Genomic DNA, 19,537 nt, shown 5'->3' on the forward strand with positions numbered 1-19,537 from the left:
CAATATGGCTAAGAACCTTTGCTCCAACCATCATCACGTGATGTAAAGTGACATCGTGATGTGAAGGATTTATACACTCTCAAATTAATAAAGTGTGATTAACAATAAGAACGAAGCACAAAGCATCAGAAATACTCTTCCGTCCATTTGCAAGGTGTTTCCCGAAGATGTCAAAATGGATGATACAGATGTTGTTTTTGTTGGCATGGTACTAGTCCTCGAAGTTGTCGAACTCCTTGGAGCTTCGAGAATGCTTGTCACGCTTCGACTGTTGCAGCCGTCTGAGTCGCAACACGCTGCTTTGCATTTACTGCAATATTAAGGAATTGCACGTTTCGGTTTTGTTCTGACGACAAAACACTAAACTTATCTAGAAATCAATCACGCCATTGCAACAATTATAACTAGATAAAAATAAACCACACTATGTATAGCAAAGAATTCAACACCCTGTATTAGACCTCAGGGTATTCGTTCACCCTCTTGAAACATGCTTACAATCTTAATGAACAATTTTCATTTGGTGACCCACTAACTTCGAGGAATTACCTGATTTGGGGTGATCGGCTTACCAGCGATGGAACAAAACTATTAAGTGGAGTTTGTGTAGACTGAATGCAAGCTGCCTGGCTCGATATCCCGATGAAAAGTAAAAAATCTTATCTATCGTATTTTATACATTAGGTTCACTGGCATCGCAGCCACTTTTTCCAGACAAATCGGAACGAGATATGGAAAATCTTGCTTCCTGAGAGGTTTGAAGTCACGACCCTGGGCATATCGGACCCAAATGGAATTCTATGGAAGTTATCGGTTAGTATGGGAAAATACAGTTTGTTGCTGATGCTGCCATGAATATTACTCAATAATTCAAAGTTCCTCTAGCACACAAACTAGTTGTTTGGATGACGTTTCGGTCGTTATACAAGAGACCTTCACAATAAAACACAGAAATGCTTCATGCGCATGGTCGTGACTTCAAACTTTAACAGGAGCTTCATCTAACTTTGATCCAGTTTGGCTGAAATGATCTGGCTACAACACCATTGAATCACTTCCTACTTATATTGGCAACTTATTAACTTTTTTACCTGATTCGCGGTGAATAGCTTGCCGCATTTGGTACAGTTTGAACAAGCTGTTTGTTTGTTGCTTTAGTGCAAGCTGCGAACCCAGCCATTATAATGGTGCATTGAGCTTCAGTGTAACAATCCATGGCATAACCGGAAACGGTGTAAAAAAATGCTGCGTGGGCAGTTGCTGCAAAAAAAATCGAGGTTGATGTTGAAAGTTACACTGCCCGTTTATCGGACATGAGCGCGCACAAAGACATTTTTTTATAATTTTTCATTTGCTGCAAAACAAAATTCAAAGAATTTTTAAACCGTTGCGTTGAAATTTGGTCGCATATGGAGACAAATACAAAAATCAAGGTCGTACAAACCTTCAACACGCAAACACCTTTTTCCTTGTCCGCATTGCTTGTCGTTTACAGCAGTGCTGTAGGATCCACCATTGTCCACAAACCCGTACTTGCAGGTCAAGGCGTTCGCACACAACGGGGACAAAAGAAGAAAATGGAAACACAAGCTGGAAATTACCCCCATAAGGTCGCGTGCACAGGTTTGAAGAACAGACAATTCGTTTCTATTGAATATTCTCTCTACCGCCCTCATACAAGCATCAATATCACTGTAAATTTGGCATTTCTGCTTTGTATAGAGACTATAACGCCTAACTGTAAGTAAAGTAAATATTTAAAAGTCTGTTTTTTAGCCTTTTATGTTTGTTTTTGAAACGATAAAAAGAGGACGTTAAACTGCCCTGTGCCAGAGAGTGTGCCTTAGAGCCCGTGCCCTTTGTCTTTACTGCTTGTACGACAACATTACCGATTCCCAAAACAATGGTTGTGCTTTTCCAGTCTGCTGGATTTGGTCGTAAATGTGCCACACATTTTTGAGCTCGTTAGCACACACCTATTGGCCCTAAAATACCTTAAAACCTCGGTGGTTTTACTAGCTGCAATAAAACACCGCTTTCTTTAACGATACCTCTGGTGAAAGCGAAAGCGATTGGTGGGCTGCTTTATTGTCTTAATTTCAGTGCTTCCGGAGTTTTGTGCCATTGTAGTTTAAAATGTATTCAGTTCGTCTTTCGATTCGCGTAACGTATGTACAATAAGTTACGCCACGTCCTTGTTTCAGTAGCAAACAGATGATATCTTTTTTTTTGAATCCCTTGATCACATTTACAGATTTTGAACCGAGATTTAAGCTGGTAGAATATTTGGTTTCTTAATGATAGGCCCACAGTTGCCTTGTGGTCAATGCTTAACCTGTAACTGCATACTAACATGGAACACGTCTTGCGATCAACGAACAGCATTCAGTCAAAAACTATCGTTGATCCTTTTGCCTGGTACACACTTAGCTCAAATATGAAATCGTCTTTCATTGTGGTTCAAATACTTAAAATTGCCACAAAGTTACTTACATACAATCTGAAAGCGGAACAACACATCTAATTACAAGGGATGCCGCATACTGAAGTAAAAACTAACTTTTCCATTAGCACCCGTTAGTTCTCAACCGGGGCAAGACAGCGTACAATTTTTTTACCTACTGGAATGCCTTGAGTTACATTTCTCGTTTTTCTGACAAACCGAAAAAACGATCACGTCACGAAATTCAACTGGCTATACTGTAATTGCATACGTGTTGAACGTGATCAATGCAAGCCAAGTCAAAATATACACAACAGCACAGAAATTCTCTTGTTATGGACTGGTTGAAAAACGTCGATTTTGAGAAAACTCCATACATTTCTTCGTTGTTTGACAACGTTTATGTTGGTTTGAGTTTTTGCAATCACGCAATTGACTGCATTTGTAATAGACTCGGTGTCTTTACTTTAAAGTGAAACCGTAACTTAACACGAACTAAACTATATGTCGTGAAGTATACCCTGACCTTCGTAGGTTAGCTGATATTCATGTACAGCTTTATGGAGTAATTATAATAACAACACTTAGCCAAAACAGTAACAATATTGCTAAGAACCTTTGCTCCAACCATCATCACGTGATGTAAAGTGACATCGTGATGTGAAGGATTTATACACTCTCAAATTAATGAAATGTGATTAACAATAAGATTGAAGCACAAAGCATCAGAAATACTCTTCCGTCCATTTGCAAGGTGTTTCCCGAAGATGTCACAATGGAACTAGGCGCGGTGGCATTCAACAACACGACATGAGCTATGTTGGTCTCTTGGATCGTCACGGTATTGTTGTGCAACGCTGTAACGGCGGATGACTTTTTTAAAGATGTTGTCGTATATCTTTGGTGGGCTGTGACTGGGTTTCGAGTGGAAATTTTCCGTTCTGGTGATACAGATGTTGTTTTTGTTGGCATGGCATTAGTCGTCGAAGTTGTCGAACTCCTTGGAGCTTCGAGAATGCTCGCCACGCTTTGACTGTTGCAGCCGTCTGAGTCGCAACACGCTGCTTTGCATTTACTGCAATATTAAGGAATTGCACGTTTCGGTTTTGTTCTGACGACAAAACACTAAACTTATCTAGAAATCAATCACGCCATTACAACAATTATAACTAGATAAAAATAAACCACACTATGTATAGCAAAGAATTCAACACCCTGTATTAGACCTCAGGGTATTCGTTCACCCTCTTGAAACATGCTTACAATCTTATTGAACAATTTTCATTTGGTGACCCACTAACTTCGAGGAAATACCTGATTTGGGGTGATCGGCTTACCAGCGATGGAACAAAACTATTAAGTGGAGTTTGTGTAGACTGAATGCAAGCTGCCTGGCTCGATATCCCGATGAAAAGTAAAAAATCTTATCTATCGTATTTTATACATTAGGTTCACTGGCATCACAGCCACTTTTTCCCGACAAATCGGAGCGGGATATGAAAAATCTTGCTTCCTGAGAGGTTTGAAGTCACGACCCTGGGCATATCGGACACAAATGGAATTCTATGGAAGTTATCGGTTAGTATGGGAAAATACAGTTTGTTGCTGATGCTGCCATGAATATTACTCAATAATTCAAAGTTCCTCTAGCACACAAACTAGTTGTTTGGATGACGTTTCGGTCGTTATACAAGAGACCTTCACAATAAAACACAGAAATGCTTCATGCGCATGGTCGTGACTTCAAACTTTAACAGGAGCTTCATTTTTTAAATCTCGTTCCAGCTTGTCAGCAAAACTAACTTTGATCCAGTTTGGCTGAAATGATCTGGCTACAACACCATTGAATCACTTCCTACTTATATTGGCAACTTATTAACTTTTTTACCTGATTCGCGGTGAATAGCTTGCCGCATTTGGTACAGTTTGAACAAGCTGTTTGTTTGTTGCTTTAGTGCAAGCTGCGAACCCTGCCATTATAATGGTGCATTGAGCTTCAGTGTAACAATCCATGGCATAACCGGAAACGGTGTAAAAAAATGCAGCGTGGGCAGTTGCTGCAAAAAAAATCGAGGTTGATGTTGAAAGTTACACTGCCCGTTTATCGGACATGGGCGCGCTCAAGGACATTTTGTTATAATTTTTCATTTGCTGCAAAACAAAATTCAAAGAATTTTTAAACCGTTGCGTTGAAATTTGGTCGCATATGGAGACAAATACAAAAATCAAGGTCGTACAAACCTTCAACACGCAAACACCTTTTTCCTTGTCCGCATTGCTTGTCGTTTACAGCAGTGCTGTAGGATCCACCATTGTCCACAAACCCGTACTTGCAGGTCAAGGCGTTCGCACACAACGGGGACAAAAGAAGAAAATGGAAACACAAGCTGGAAATTACCCCCATAAGGTCGCGTGCACAGGTTTGAAGAACAGACAATTCGTTTCTATTGAATATTCTCTCTACCGCCCTCATACAAGCATCAATATCACTGTAAATTTGGCATTTCTGCTTTGTATAGAGACTATAACGCCTAACTGTAAGTAAAGTAAATATTTAAAAGTCTGTTTTTTAGCCTTTTATGTTTGTTTTTGAAACGATAAAAAGAGGACGTTAAACTGCCCTGTGCCAGAGAGTGTGCCTTAGAGCCCGTGCCCTTTGTCTTTACTGCTTGTACGACAACTTTACCGATTCCCAAAACAATGGTTGTGCTTTTCCAGTCTGCTGGATTTGGTCGTAAATGTGCCACACATTTTTGAGCTCGTTAGCACACACCTATTGGCCATAAAATACATTAAAACCTCGTTGGTTTTACTAGCTGCAATAAAACACCGCTTTCTTTAACGATACCTCTGGTGAAAGCGAAAGCGATTGGTGGGCTGCTTTATTGTCTTAATTTCAGTGCTTCCGGAGTTTTGTGCCATTGTAGTTTAAAATGTATTCAGTTCGTCTTTCGATTCGCGTAACGTATGTACAATAAGTTACGCCACGTCCTTGTTTCAGTAGCAAACAGATGATATCTTTTTTTTTGAATCCCTTGTTCACATTTACAGATTTTGAACCGAGATTTAAGCTGGTAGAATATTTGGTTTCTTAATGATAGGCCCACAGTTGCCTTGTGGTCAATACTTAACCTGTAACTGCATACTAACATGGAACACGTCTTGCGATCAACGAACAGCATTCAGTCAAAAACTATCGTTGATCCTTTTGCCTGGTACACACTTAGCTCAAATATGAAATCGTCTTTCATTGTGGTTCAAATACTTAAAATTGCCACAAAGTTACTTACATACAATCTGAAAGCGGAACAACACATCTAATTACAAGGGATGCCGCATACTGAAGTAAAAACTAACTTTTCCATTAGCACCCGTTAGTTCTCAACCGGGGCAAGACAGCGTACAATTTTTTTACCTACTGGAATGCCTTGAGTTACATTTCTCGTTTTTCTGACAAACCGAAAAAACGATCACGTCACGAAATTCAACTGGCTATACTGTAATTGCATGCGTGTTGAACGTGATCAATGCAAGCCAAGTCAAAATATACACAATAGCACAGAAATTCGCTTGTTGTGGAATGATTGAAACACGTCGATTTTGAGAAAACTCCTTACATTTCTTCGTTGTTTGACAACGTTTATGTTGGTTTGAGTTTTTGCAATCACGCAATTGACTGCATTTGTAATAGCCTTCGGTGTCTTTACTTTAAAGTGAAACCGTAACTTAACACGAACTAAACTATATGTCATGAAGTATACCCTGACCTTCGTAGGTTAGCTGATATTCATGTACAGATTTATAGAGTAATTATAATAACAACACTCAGCCAAAACAGTAACAATATGGCTAAGAACCTTTGCTCCAACCATCATCACGTGATGTAAAGTGACATCGTGATGTGAAGGATTTATACAGTCTCAAATTAATGAAATGTGATTAACAATAAGAACGAAGCACAAAGCATCAGAAATACTCTTCCGTCCATTTGCAAGGTGTTTCCCGAAGATGTCACAATGGAACTAGGCGCGGTGGCATTCAACAACACGACATGAGCTATGTTGGTCTCTTGGATCGTCACGGTATTGTTGTGCAACGCTGTAACGGCGGATGACTTTTTGAAAGATGTTGTCGTATATCTTTGGTGGGCTGTGTCTGGATTTCGAGTGAAAATTTTCCGTTCTGGTGATACAGATGTTGTTTTTGTTGGCATGGCATTAGTCGTCGAAGTTGTCGAACTCCTTGGAGCTTCGAGAATGCTCGCCACGCTTTGACTGTTGCAGCCGTCTGGGGAGCAAATTAGAAAAGTGAGGCGCTGCAACTGCGGGAATAGCGGCCAGCAAACGCACGTAATCACTCTTGTCGGAGGTAAGAGCATCTATGCGTTGAACTGAAGTCCCGGCTTTTCGAAAAGGAACACTAGCAAACGTTTGTGCGCTGACCAAACGCTGTCGTTGGAGATCAACTAACAAAGAATGTGGTCTTAAAAAGTCGGCGCCGAGCAGTGGAGATATCCGCCAAAACAAAATTCCATTCAAACTTTCCAGCGGGCAAATTTAGTGAGATCAGACGTGAGCCGTACGTCCGAATACTGCTGCCGTTCGCAGCCACACAAGGGTTTTGCCGGGCCTGTTTGTGTGGCGCTCAAAGCGAGTCGGTGGAAAAACGCTGATTTCTGCCCCCGCGTCGACAAGAAAATTACGCCCAGACATGCGGTCCATTAAAAAAATAGGCTGCTCGTTCTGCCGGCCGTCGCAGCGGCTAAAGACGGTCGGCTTGCTCGTTTCCCCGAAATGAACATGGAGGACAACACTGACGTGCGTTTTTACCACGACGGTGGTAAAAGCAGAATTTTTGAGCGTTTCTTACCTGTTGTGGTGTAGTAGGACTGAACCTCGAGCGTCTCACCGTTGATACCGCGTATTCCTCGTCTTTTCTACTAACCAACAGCAGAGCATCCGCCTGCTGCGCTAAACTGCGAGCACAAGGAAAATCCTTTCCAGCAAAACCCGTGCGTACGGCAGCGGGCATCTTCTCAAGGAATAATTCTTTGAACAAAAAACAAGGTTCCTCACTCCCAAGCAACGCCAGCATTTTGTCCATTAGGGCAGTTGGCAGCCGGTCACCCAAAGTTGGCATGTGGAGTAATTGTTGAGCTCTTTATGATGGTGTTAAAGCAAAAGTAGTCAGCAATCGCTCCTTAATTGCTGCATACTTGTCTTCATGCGGCGGTTGTTCAAGTAAATCAATAAAACGACTTGCTGTGTTCTGATCGAGAGCTGACACAACGTTAAAGTACTTGGTTTCCTCCTCTGTCTCTTTCTTCAAAGCAAGTTGAGCTTCCGCTTGCTGGAACCAAACACGTGGCTGCGACATCCAAAATGTGGGAAGCTTAATCGCCACAGCGTTCTGATCACTGCCATCCATCTTTATTTGAATTTTATGTCAAGAAATATACGTTTCTGACTCGTCGGGGTCACCACAGAGGCGTTGTACTGCTTTATTGCGTTGTAAAGTAAAGACTGACTCCACGAGTCTACGCAACAGCAAAGAGAAAACGCGGCGAAAAAAGATATTAATCCGCTTCGATTTGTGGCCTTTTTTCCTCAAAAGTGAAGGCCATTGGAATGTAACTGAACACAAACAAATAAAGCATAAATTAAATCAGTATATGTTTGCGTGCGGAGGATTGTACGCAATTGATGCACAAATGATCAAATCTTATAGCCATGGGTAGCAAATTTATATTAACACTTTCTACATTTTTATGCATTTACTGTTAGCATAACTGCCCTTCCGCCCATTTTTAGGGTGTTTCCCGATGACATGACAATGAAAGCGGGCGTTGAAGTTGTCGCGGTTCTTTGTGCATCAAGAATTCTTGCTACGCTTTGGTGGTTGCATGGGTCTGAGTCGCAACATATCGCTTCACATCTACTGAAATATTAAGGACTCGAATGTTACAGTTTGAATATAACGACGAAAATGGAAACTTGAGCACGTTATGGCATTAAATTGCAATGTATAAAAATTAGTCGCAAGCCGTAAAGCGTCGAACTGCGCATTTATGCCTTCGAAAGGAACGTTGCTTTAAAGCTGGCCCACGTGTTGTCACAACATTACAAGCCGGTGGGAGGCTTAATCCAAACCGCCACCAATTCAGAGTCCACGTAATATTGACAACTTTTGAACAAGGATCATGGAAGGACAAAAAAAGAAAGACAGAAACGAATGATTCACCTCTAAATAGTTTGGATAAGTAAACATATGTAATCCTTAAATACTTAGCGGGGAGATAGACTTCGTTTGTCGAAGCTTGGGTTCATTGGTTTTTGCCAGTGTATGACTTAGTTTTGCAATATTCCCTTTTTTTAACCTTTCTGCAGTCAAATCGACGACACTTTTAAAACATGCGATGTTTATTGTTAATCCGACTGTGGTAATAGAAGTTATTATGTTTTCAAAGCAACATTTAAATCACAAAACAAGTAAGAACAAAACTTCCAACCTAATTTTTCCAGTTTTTTTTTTTATTAAAACGAGAAATCCAATACACGGAGCGTAATAATTCATTTCAACAGAACGAATATCAACATTCCAACAATGAACCACATGAGGCCACTGAAGGCACTTGAAGTTACACCAGCGCTGGTAGTTTCGGTTTGAACGGTGGAGGAAACCGTCTTCAGGTCTTCAAGAGTTCTGTTGTTACAGTTGTCAGTTCCACAGCAAGCCGCCTTACAACTGCACATAGAAATAAGATGCTCTCACAACGTCATTAAAGTGTTTCTAAGCGACGTAGCTCGTAAATTTTGTACAGGGTTCACCAAATTTATTTCACAAAGGGACGTAAACAATTGTGAATGTACTTTTGGAAACCCGGTAACCGTTTAAGACGATATAATTTTAATCGCAATGGTCTCCTTGTAAAGGGGATTTGAAGCAATAAATCCATTTTATGGGCATAAAAGTGGAATGTAAACAAAAAGACAACAGTGCAACAAAATTTAGTGGGAAAAATCCAAATTTAATTTGACAGTGCGGTGTCAATAAATTTTTGTTGGTTTTCGGTCCAAGCCAAAGAACGGGCACTCGACCCAATTTGTTTAACGTATCTTTGATTAGTGTAGATGAAACCCTTACGATTTTAACGACACAACTAGGTCTGGAATGCCTAATTTCTCAGAAAGGATCATATTTGCGATTTTCATGCAGTTTTCTTCGCTTTTCGTAACATACGAACAGTTGCTTTCGGAGAAACATAGAAATCCACTGGGTTTCCCCACATCAATACCGTTCCAACTCCCTTCGGCTTTTTTCGAGAAAAGACAAAGTTTAAACGGGTGAATTATTTTGAAAAACAAGCAAGGACGTAGATACACAGATTAGTTAATTTTAATACCATAAACAACCACTTTGGGTGGAGAAAATCAACAAAATGGTGTAAATATCCTTCTAAATTCAAAACCACTACATTTGTTACTTTTGTTGAATATATTTTATCGTAGGTCACGAACGTGATACTTGCTTACCGTCCAATCTCAGACATCGACTTTCAGAACAGGAGATGCTGTTAAAACTGTCTCGAGGGAGAAAAATCACATCCAGATCTTTGTGTCCGTCATAGCAATTGAGTGCCTCGGTATCGTACATTAAGCCAGCCAGGGCAATAATTACAACCAGCAGTTTATTAATAACACAGTTCATATTGATATTGATGTGACGCTAACATGCAGTAACCCTGTACAAACGGAAAGTTTAACCAACACAAAGTCGCTTCCGCTTTTGGTTGTGATCAAATGTCCATGCATCGAGTTTCTAAAACAGCTAAAATTTTGACTCCCACATACAACATAAAAAGCACATCAGGGAGATACAAAAACGTTTTATATGATATCTCATAGAATCTCCTAATCACATTTACAGATTTTGAAACGAGATTTAAGCTGGTAGAATATTTGGTTTCTTAACGATATGCCACAGTTGCCTTGTGGTCAATACTTAACTTGTAACTGCATACTAAACATGGAACACGTCTTGCGATCAAAGTACAGCATTCAGTCAAAAACTATCGTTGATCCTTTTGCCTGGTACACACTTAGCTCAAATATGAAATCCTCTTTGATTGTGGTTCAAATACTTAAAATTGCCACAAAGTTACTTACATACAATCTGAAAGCGGAACAACACATCTAATTACAAGGGATGCCGCATACTGAAGTAAACACTAACTTTTCCATTAGCACCCGTTAGTTCTCAACCGGGGCAAGACAGCGTACAATTTTTTTACCTACTGGAATGCCTTGAGTTACATTTCTCGTTTTTCTGACAAACCGAAAAAACGATCACGTCACGAAATTCAACTGGCTATACTGTAATTGCATGCGCGTTGAACGTGATCAATGCAAGCCAAGTCAAAATATACACAACAGCACATAAATTCGCTTGTTATGGAATGGTTGAAAAACGTCGATTTTGAGAAAACTCCATACATTTCTTCGTTGTTTGACTACGTTTATGTTGGTTTGAGTTTTTGCAATCATGCAATTGACTCTGCATTTGTAATAGCCTTCGGTGTCTTTACTTTAAAGTGAAACCGTAACTTAACACGAACTAAACTATATGTCGTGAAGTATACCTGACCTTCGTAGGTTAGCTGATATTCATGTACAGCTTTATGGAGTAATTATAATAACAACACTCAGCCAAAACAGTAACAATATTGCTAAGAACCTTTGTTCCAACCATCATCACGTGATATAAAGTGACATCGTGATGTTAACTCTCAAATTAATAAAATGTGATTAACAATAAGAATAAAGCACAAAGCATCAGAAATACTCTTCCTAGGCGCGGTGGCATTCAACAACACATGATCTATGTTGGTCTCTTGGATCGTCACGGTATTGTTGTGCAACGCTGTAACGGCGGATGACTTTTTGAAAGATGTTGTCGCATACCTTTGGTGAGCTGTGACTGGATTTCGAGTGGAAATTTTCCGTTCTGGTAATACAGATGTTGTTTTTGTTGGCATGGCATTAGTCGTCGAAGCTGTCGAACTCCTTGGAGCTTCGAGAATGCTCGCCACGCTTTGACTGTTGCAGCCGTCTGAGTCGCAACACGCTGCTTTGCATTTACTGCAATATTAAGGAATTGCATGTTTCGGTTTTGTTCTAACGTCAAAACACTAAACTTAAATAGAAATCAACCACGCCATTCCAACAAGTTTAACTTGATAAAAATAGTGTATAAGCTGCAGACAGATGGCCACTGTTTCGACCTAAAAGGTCTCATCAGTGCAGCTGGTGTGACTACAAGACGACTTTGCTGACCAAACGGTCAAGCAAAGACCACTTTGTGGTGACTATACAATCACCGTCATCCGTTGATAAAAATAAACCACACTTTGTACAGCAAAGAATTCAACACCCCGTTTTAACCTCAGGGTATTCGTTCGCCCTCTTGTAACATGCTTGAATACAATCTTAAGGAACAATTTTCATTTGGTAACCCACTAACTTTACCTGATTTGGGGTGATAGGCTTGCCAGCGATGGAACCAAACGATTGAGTAGAGTTTGTGTATACTGAATGCAAGCTGCCTGACTCGATTCTATTTGTGAGCATTCAGAAGCAGTGTAGCATGACATGGCGTGGCCCGAGACGATGTAGGGGAAAATACTACCAGTTGCTGCAGACGAAGTTAAAAGTAGTGCACATATATAAAACGGTTTTAAGAAGTTATTGTCGCAAAAATTGGTCACGAAAAGTTTGACAAAGTTCAATGTCGTGCAAACCTTCAATACGAAGACACCTTTCCTCTGCTTCTCCGCACAGCATGTCATTTATAGCAGTGCTATAAATTCCTGTGTTGTCCACAAACCCATTTCTGCACCGTAGAGCGTTCACGGCCATTGGGTACAGAAGGAGACAAAGGAAATGCAAACGCAAACTAAAAACATCCATACAGTTGTGTGCACGTATTACTGTTTTCCTAATCAAACTAATCACGCAATTCGTGTCAAACAAATATTGCTTGCAGCACTCTCCCAAAAACCGCGCCCTCACACAATCATACATCAAACGACATGGAAATGCCTGTATGTCTTTGATATGGTTCCATTTTTTCTTCTATATTATCTACGTCAGGTTAGCCTTTGTCAGTCTCATATCAGCGGGCGTAAAAACGAAAATACAAACACCATTTATACCACGTCCTATATACCAGTTTGCGTGGGATCAGTTTAAATTAAGGATTTGTTTGTGCCCACGACAAATTGACGCATGGCCTTTAAATTAAAACTGCATAAAACACCATCGTATGCATCATGACGTTATGTTTTAGCATGTAGAACAATAAATACTCATTTAATTCATTGACTCTGCCCCGAAAACTGAGCAAAGTAGCGGTGTTGTTGATTTTGGATGTCACATTGGGATTAATTTTCAAGCAAATGTTGTGATCAAGCAAGTTTGGAAGGAACTGCATTGATGAAAACCAGAAGTTGTCAATATTGTTTAGGATTTGGCCAATTAATAAACGTGCGCAATTAACGTGCGCCAAGCGTTATCCAAGCATTCTATTTAGTTTTTGCGTCGGTAGCTCATAATGTTATTGATGTAGTGTGCTTGTATGGATGTAGTGGTATATATTATGCGAATAGCGGTCATTATTTCTTGACTGTCATACTGCCAACGTAGCAACTCGAATAAAATATACCAACAAACATTTGACACTTTCAGAAATGTGTTGCATGTTTTTGTATACAACGGAAACAAGTCGGCACCGGAGTGGAAGGCGACACTTTTAAAATGTACTCATTCATTTTTTAACCGCTGTCGCCTTTTTTGCATGCATTATACAAAATATTTGATATTTTTTTACTTTCATCTGTTTATCGCTGCAACTTAAATATATAAAAATACAAATGGTTCTAAGCATAACAAAACATAGAAAACAACACACATAGAGTAATGAAAAACAGCATGCCGCTTATGGCCACCACTGTTTTCGCTTTCACAGGAGTATGAAAATTCTGACCCGTTTGAGTGGCTTGCTTGTGCAAGCTAACCAAGGCGGTTACCAATGTTGATTTGGTTTGGTTGCTGGCTGTTGAAACAGGAGAAACATGGGTAGTGCCATGGTGACGGCGTTCGGCACTGCCGCTTGGTGTACTTGTGGAATTAACAGATGAACTTCCTCTCTGTTGCTTGTCTGCAGTTGAACTTCCTGAAGTTGTAAACTGCTCCAAGTCCCCCATTACTGTTGTGCCTCCATTATTAGGCCTGGCATCTAATGATTCTATTTGCGAAGACGCGTTGTACGGAGCACTGTTTGGGTACAGGAACAGACAAATAGATTTTATTCTTTCCGATTGCGCTTGGGTGGTCATGTTTGATTTGGAAACCGAAATAGAACACATGCTTTTGATTGTTTGTAACTGGGTCGAGTTGTCTGCATTCGATTCTAACGCGGAAGCAACAGCTTTCTCATAAATCGTTGCGGTATTTTCTGTCCCTCTTTCCGATTTTATTGTTGTTAATGGTATTGCCTCAGTTGGCGCACTTGTTTGTGTGATAGCATCATCGTTTACTGTTGTTTCGATTGTTGGTTTCACTTTAGTTGTGTCTTCAATTGCGTTTACTGTCGGTGATTCGAAATGTATATCACTGTTTGTTTGAAATTCGGCACCAAAACTAGCAGTTTTTGATTCGAGTTGCTTTCCATAGAGAACCATGTTTGTAATTGCGACTTTTCTGGTTTCAATCGATGGTTTGGTTTGGGCTTGTATTGTTGTTGCGACAGTTAATGCGCTTGTGATTGCACTTGCTGTTGTTGGATATTGATTTGAAGTTGTTGCACCGTTTCCTGTTGGATCTACTGGTGTTGTCGTTGTTCCTATTGTTGTTTGATTTTTAGCCTGTATATCTGTTTGTGTTCCTTTTTCAACTTTGGATGTCATCCATGCATGGGATAAGGCTGGAGTTGCAGGTGTTGCTTTTACTGTTGTTAGAGGTTTCTTTGCAGTCATTGCTGGTTCTTCAGGAGTAATTGCAGCTCTTGTTGTCATTGCAGCTTCAGTTGTAGTCATTGCTTTTGTTGTTTCGGGTACCCCCGGTGTAGTGGTTACTCTTGCTGTTGTTTGAGGTTCGACAGAGGTCGCTGCCTTTGTTGTAGTTGGAGATTCCGTTGTAGTAGTTATTCTTGTTGTTGTTAAAGCTTGAGTTGAGGTTGTTGGCCTTGCTGTTGTTGAAGATTCAGTTGTAGTCTTTATGTTTATTGTTGTTAAAGCTTTACTTGTGTTTGTTGGCCTTGCTGTTGTTGGAGATTCTCTTGTTGTTTCTAGAAACCCCGGTGTTGTGGTTACTCTTGCTGTTGTTGGAGATTCAGTTGTAGTCGTTATTCTTGTTGTTGTTAAAGTTTTAGTTGTAGTTGTTGGCCTTGCTGTTGTTGGAGATTCCTTTGTAGTCGTGGCTCTTGTTGTTTCTAGAAACCTCGGTGTTGTGGTTACTCTTGCTGTTGTTGGAGATTCAGTTGTAGTCGTTATTCTTGTTGTTGTTAAAGTTTTAGTTGTAGTTGTTGGCCTTGCTGTTGTTGGAGGTTCAGTTGTAGTCGTGGCTCTTGTTGTTTCGAGAAACCTCGGTGTTGTGGTTACTCTTGCTGTTGTTGGAGATTCAGTTGTAGTCGTTATTCTTGTTGTTGTTAAAGTTTTAGTTGTAGTTGTTGGCCTTGCTGTTGTTGGAGGTTCAGTTGTAGTCGTGGCTCTTGTTGTTTCTAGAAACCTCGGTGTTGTGGTTACTCTTGCTGTTGTTGGAGATTTAGTTGTAGTCGTTATTCTTGTTGTTGTTAAAGTTTTAGTTGTAGTTGTTGGCCTTGTTGTTGTTGGAGGTTCAGTTGTAGTCGTGGCTCTTGTTGTTTCGATAAACCTCGGTGTTGTGATTTTTATTGCTGTTGTAGGAGATTCTGTTGTAGTAGTTATTCTTGTTGTTGCTACAGCTTGAGTTGTGGTTGTTGGCCTTGCTGTTGTTGGATATTCAGTTGTAGTCGTGGCTCTTGTTGGTATTGGCTTTGTTGTGGTAGCTTGAGTTGTCGTAAATATCCCCGTAGTTGTCAAAGATGCTGTTGTGGGTTTGGGCCACTGGTCCATAGGCAGTTTGTTGCAATCGTTTGTGTAGCAACATCCAATATTGCAATCTCTGAAAAACAAGTTATGTATGACGAAATGAATGCAAAGTAATGTCCACTACATCGCTACCCCCAACAATAATATAGCTGTTTTATACAATTAAACAGATATTTACTTTCAACCGACGGCTTATTTTATTTATGGGCGCATATTTTGCAAAACGAATGCACCACTTTTTAGAATGTTTTTCCCATTAAAAGGGATTATACATTTAATTACTGTCAGCAAATAGTCGTAGATCTCGTGTTTTAGGATTGTTCAAGACCTGACGTTTTCGACGTATTCAAGAATTCCGCCAATCAGAAAGGTTGCCAACTTGGAGCATTCTGCTTGGAATGTGGCGCAAGTTTTCTGAGTCACGCATTCGAACCCTTCGCCAACAAAGTGACCTTCAAAAGTAAAAGTGTTGCAGGAATTGCGTTGCAAAAACAGCAAAACACAACTTTTTGTGGAGATTCACAGTGACCAATGCAGACACTGCGTAAGTGCAATGAATGTTTGAGGATATGTGTTCCTTTGGCATTTAAAATTTATTTTATATTTTCTGAAAACATTGACCTTTCGTAAGAGTTTACATTAGCGCAAAAATGGTACAGTTCCCCATGTAACAATTATATTTGTCCTTACTTCCATAGATCTGGCTTTCGGCATCAACCCGAACGCAGGCGAGTTCTTCTCCATCCATCTTAGGGCACACCTCCGATGCGCTGAAATTGCCGCTTCGAAAATTCTGTGGGAATGGGGTGACGATCACATTCTTCCCGACGTAACACGTAAGACCGGGTGGTTTAGATGTGGATGTGGGAACAGGAGTGGGAGTTGTGGTTGGAGCTGTGGAGGGCCTCTTGGTATATGACATTGTGGTAAGTGACATTGGGGTAGTTGGAGCGGCTGTGGTCAGCTGGGGCCATTGGTCCCAAGCAACGGCGTTGCAGTTATCATTGTAGCAGCAACCAATCTTACAGGACCTATATGTGAAAGAGAAGGCACTTAAAAAGGCAAAGCAAAAGTACGAAACAACCACCTTTGTAATTGGATTTTTAAAGAAACTAACAGCTTTAAATTTTATGAAATAATTTTTATGGTTTCAAAGGCGTTTTTAACTATTATGTTTAATTTGCAGTTTTCAACAACATTTCAATAATGATGAACAATGCTCCTGCGCAGGAACACACACTTACTTGACCCCGTAAAATTCCAAATATCTGGAGATAATAATCATTGCAATCTCCTCACACATAGATTGTATGTTTTCACACGTGCTGCGATGCACGCAGTCGAATCCGGATTCTGTTATGTCAACTGGAAAGGACGAAACAACAACAATACAAATGTTCACATTAGCCTAAACGTTCTGCTCATAGTATTTGAGTGATCACATGTTTGCCACATTTAAGCTACACTATGAGCAGTGAGGACAGATCGTATTTGCACTGTGGCAGGTATAGATTTGCTATAAGATTTACTACAAGTTTCAAAATCAAATTTTATTGCTGGACAATACGACACCTTCATTCGCAGTCGCTTCCACCGCCATGCAAGCCAGGTCTTCTCCGAAATTCTTGGGACAAACCTCAACCGAACTTTCCGCTTCAGTCTTGTCTAGAGGAAGAACTCCTGGGTAGGTGCCAGTGACACAGGACCGGATCGAACCCACAGCAAACACGCCAGACAAAAACAGAAGAAAAACGCCCAGCTCCCTAAGCCGAAACCTGGGCATCTTCACGCCTCGGTGGATACTTGTATTTATCAAAGATTCTGGAAATCATTTTATCATGGCTACAACTAAAGTATTGGTACCTGACGAAAAATGTATTGTGATAGAAATTGGTAGCCTTTATTATTCGCCTGCAGGCGTTGTTATCATGTTGCGTTTCTTTCCTTCTACGTGGTTTAATACTATTAATACGTTGCTTTAACTAACCTGTTCTGGTCAATTTGTTGTTTGCAGAATATTCGGAACAAAACATAACCTCTGTGTTTAATTAAATATTTAAACATTTTATCTTTCTCAGCCAGCATCTACCCTTGCTTTCTTTTGCGTTTGACATATTTCCCCACCCGAGTTCGGATAAAAAAAGACTGGAAGTCACGAATATGCACGTGTTTTTATAGATAATTAGACAATTGCACTCTTTTCCTTTTGCTGCACGACAACTTTCAGTTTTAGTTCACCGAAACCAGACTCGCCCGTTAAAGTTATAACAAAACCGCTCACTGGCTTGGTCGCATCCTTCGCACTGAGCGGAAGACTGTTCGCATGTTGACGACAAAAATGGATGTGACATCACTTCCAATAAACAGTTTGCCGCCTGATACCTGCACTAATGTAACCTTGTTTGACGTCAAACGTAACGGTGAGGGAATGACATTTTATCACCTAAGTTCATTCATTATTTCTGTGTTATGCGTGACGAGCAATAATACGGAATTCCTAGCTGTGTTTTGCCACTTTGTAAAACAGTAACATTATTAAGCCCGTTTACAGGATACTTTAATCAGGTAATTTGAGTAATTAAGGTTCCAATTAAGCTGGGGTGTATTTCAAAGAACTTTTAATAGTTTTTGGTGTCGTAAAATTGTTATTAATAGCTTGGGTCGTTAAAACAAAGTTACCAGAGGAAGTGGAAGGTCTATATAATCGTTTGCTGCGTTAAGTACTGCATTTCACGAACTTTTATCAAACAGAATACAGTTAACTAGTGCAACAAAATCAACCAAGTAAACACATGCAATAAAACTAAATCAAACACAAGCATAATTTTACGAAAAAATATAAATATTTATTTAGTAGAAGACAATGTAATAAACAAATTTTTGCATAATGTGCCAATAAACACATATTTTATAACGTCGAGAGAAAAAAACTTTGGGGGCAACCGTACTTGTTATATGTGTAATAAGGTGGCGTACATTCGTTCTCTGAATAATGTACGTTGATTGATGGCCAATTTCCGTCCAATTGCCTCCCGAACGGAAAATATCCTTTTACCAAACTGTGGAAATTGCATTGTGAAAACAACCGTATGTCGAAAATACAATCTCCATAGCGTTGTCTTTTTAGTATTTCAAATTCTCGGCTACTGCAGGTCGCGATAAGTCATGTTAATATGCATCAGCATGGCTGTTATTTTATTTCATGCTTTACTTGGTAATTTATGTAAAGTTAGGCGTATATTTTCGATGTACCCCTCTATGTATGGGTGGTAATTGATATCGCAACGAAGCATCTATTTGACAATTTTTATAATTTGGCTACAGCTATCGTTAACACGACAAAAAAAACAACTTTTGCACGGAATTTCAATGGAAGAAAAAACCTTACCTGTAGTATACGCCATCGCACAATTTATTTTCGATCTCGGTAAAACGCATGTTTTTTTTGCGTTGTCATTCTTTCAAACAGTGTGTCGAAAAAATAAACGTCGCAGGCACACAAATATGCTGGCACGACGGTAAACACAACAAAAATTTCCAAGCCAACGTATCACCATGGTCGCGCATTCGGGTGAGGAGAGGAGATGAAATGCTCTTGAGGTCGCGGAAAAGACACGTTTGAGAGCTCTTCATTCAATACGATTCCGCTTGTGTCTTGAGATGCTCTCTCCACTTGGGTGTGATTTACTAGCGTCGGCCGGTTGAAGTGACTCGGTCAGAATAGAACGTTGTGCTTTTGGTTAGTTTGGTAACAGTGAATGGAGTGGAGTTTGTTATATGTAACTGTGATATTCCAGTTGAAAAGGTTCGGTGAGTTATGATATCAAGAGTAAATTGTAGAGGTAGTTGGTGCTTCTTTTGTGTTTGACCGTTTGGAGGTCAAGATGACTTTAATTGAAATTCTTTGCATGTGGGGGCTTCTGAACTTATACAAATCAGGTAAAGTTTACACATTGTTCTGTCAAAGGTCT

The 19,537-nt window shown here is 40.0% G+C and overlaps 5 protein-coding genes across 5 annotated transcripts; all 5 read right to left on the bottom strand.

Annotated features, from left to right (window-relative positions):
• Positions 1–41: 41 nt before the first annotated feature.
• LOC145895377 (uncharacterized) lies at positions 42–1,733 on the bottom strand. Its single transcript, XM_082984180.1, has 3 exons — positions 1,445–1,733; positions 1,092–1,260; positions 42–310 (listed from the first exon to the last, which is right to left on the bottom strand). Exons 1-3 carry the CDS (start codon positions 1,674–1,676, stop codon positions 85–87), a joined length of 627 nt encoding a protein of 208 aa, XP_082840306.1. The 5' UTR covers positions 1,677–1,733; the 3' UTR covers positions 42–84.
• A 1,394-nt stretch (positions 1,734–3,127) lies between these two features.
• Positions 3,128–7,870, bottom strand: LOC145895423 (uncharacterized). The gene is made up of 7 exons (XM_082984229.1): positions 7,659–7,870; positions 7,313–7,418; positions 6,420–6,764; positions 6,205–6,223; positions 4,685–4,978; positions 4,332–4,500; positions 3,128–3,518 (listed from the first exon to the last, which is right to left on the bottom strand). The coding sequence occupies exons 1-7, from the start codon at positions 7,868–7,870 to the stop codon at positions 3,128–3,130; spliced, it is 1,536 nt and encodes a 511-aa protein (XP_082840355.1).
• A 1,132-nt stretch (positions 7,871–9,002) lies between these two features.
• On the bottom strand, positions 9,003–10,180 carry LOC145895348 (uncharacterized). Its single transcript, XM_082984136.1, has 3 exons — positions 9,976–10,180; positions 9,587–9,755; positions 9,003–9,187 (listed from the first exon to the last, which is right to left on the bottom strand). Exons 1-3 carry the CDS (start codon positions 10,148–10,150, stop codon positions 9,013–9,015), a joined length of 519 nt encoding a protein of 172 aa, XP_082840262.1. The 5' UTR covers positions 10,151–10,180; the 3' UTR covers positions 9,003–9,012.
• A 1,048-nt stretch (positions 10,181–11,228) lies between these two features.
• Positions 11,229–12,496, bottom strand: LOC145895424 (uncharacterized). Its single transcript, XM_082984230.1, has 3 exons — positions 12,240–12,496; positions 11,968–12,133; positions 11,229–11,580 (listed from the first exon to the last, which is right to left on the bottom strand). Exons 1-3 carry the CDS (start codon positions 12,406–12,408, stop codon positions 11,229–11,231), a joined length of 687 nt encoding a protein of 228 aa, XP_082840356.1. The 5' UTR covers positions 12,409–12,496.
• Positions 12,497–13,337: 841 nt separating this feature from the next.
• LOC145895425 (uncharacterized) lies at positions 13,338–17,349 on the bottom strand. Its single transcript, XM_082984232.1, has 6 exons — positions 17,139–17,349; positions 16,811–16,931; positions 16,257–16,597; positions 15,895–16,018; positions 13,527–15,639; positions 13,338–13,349 (listed from the first exon to the last, which is right to left on the bottom strand). The coding sequence occupies exons 1-6, from the start codon at positions 17,347–17,349 to the stop codon at positions 13,338–13,340; spliced, it is 2,922 nt and encodes a 973-aa protein (XP_082840358.1).
• Positions 17,350–19,537: the final 2,188 nt, after the last annotated feature.

The sequence above is a fragment of the Ascidia mentula genome, chromosome 3 (assembly GCF_947561715.1).
Source record: "Ascidia mentula chromosome 3, kaAscMent1.1, whole genome shotgun sequence".
NCBI lineage: Eukaryota > Metazoa > Chordata > Ascidiacea > Phlebobranchia > Ascidiidae > Ascidia > Ascidia mentula.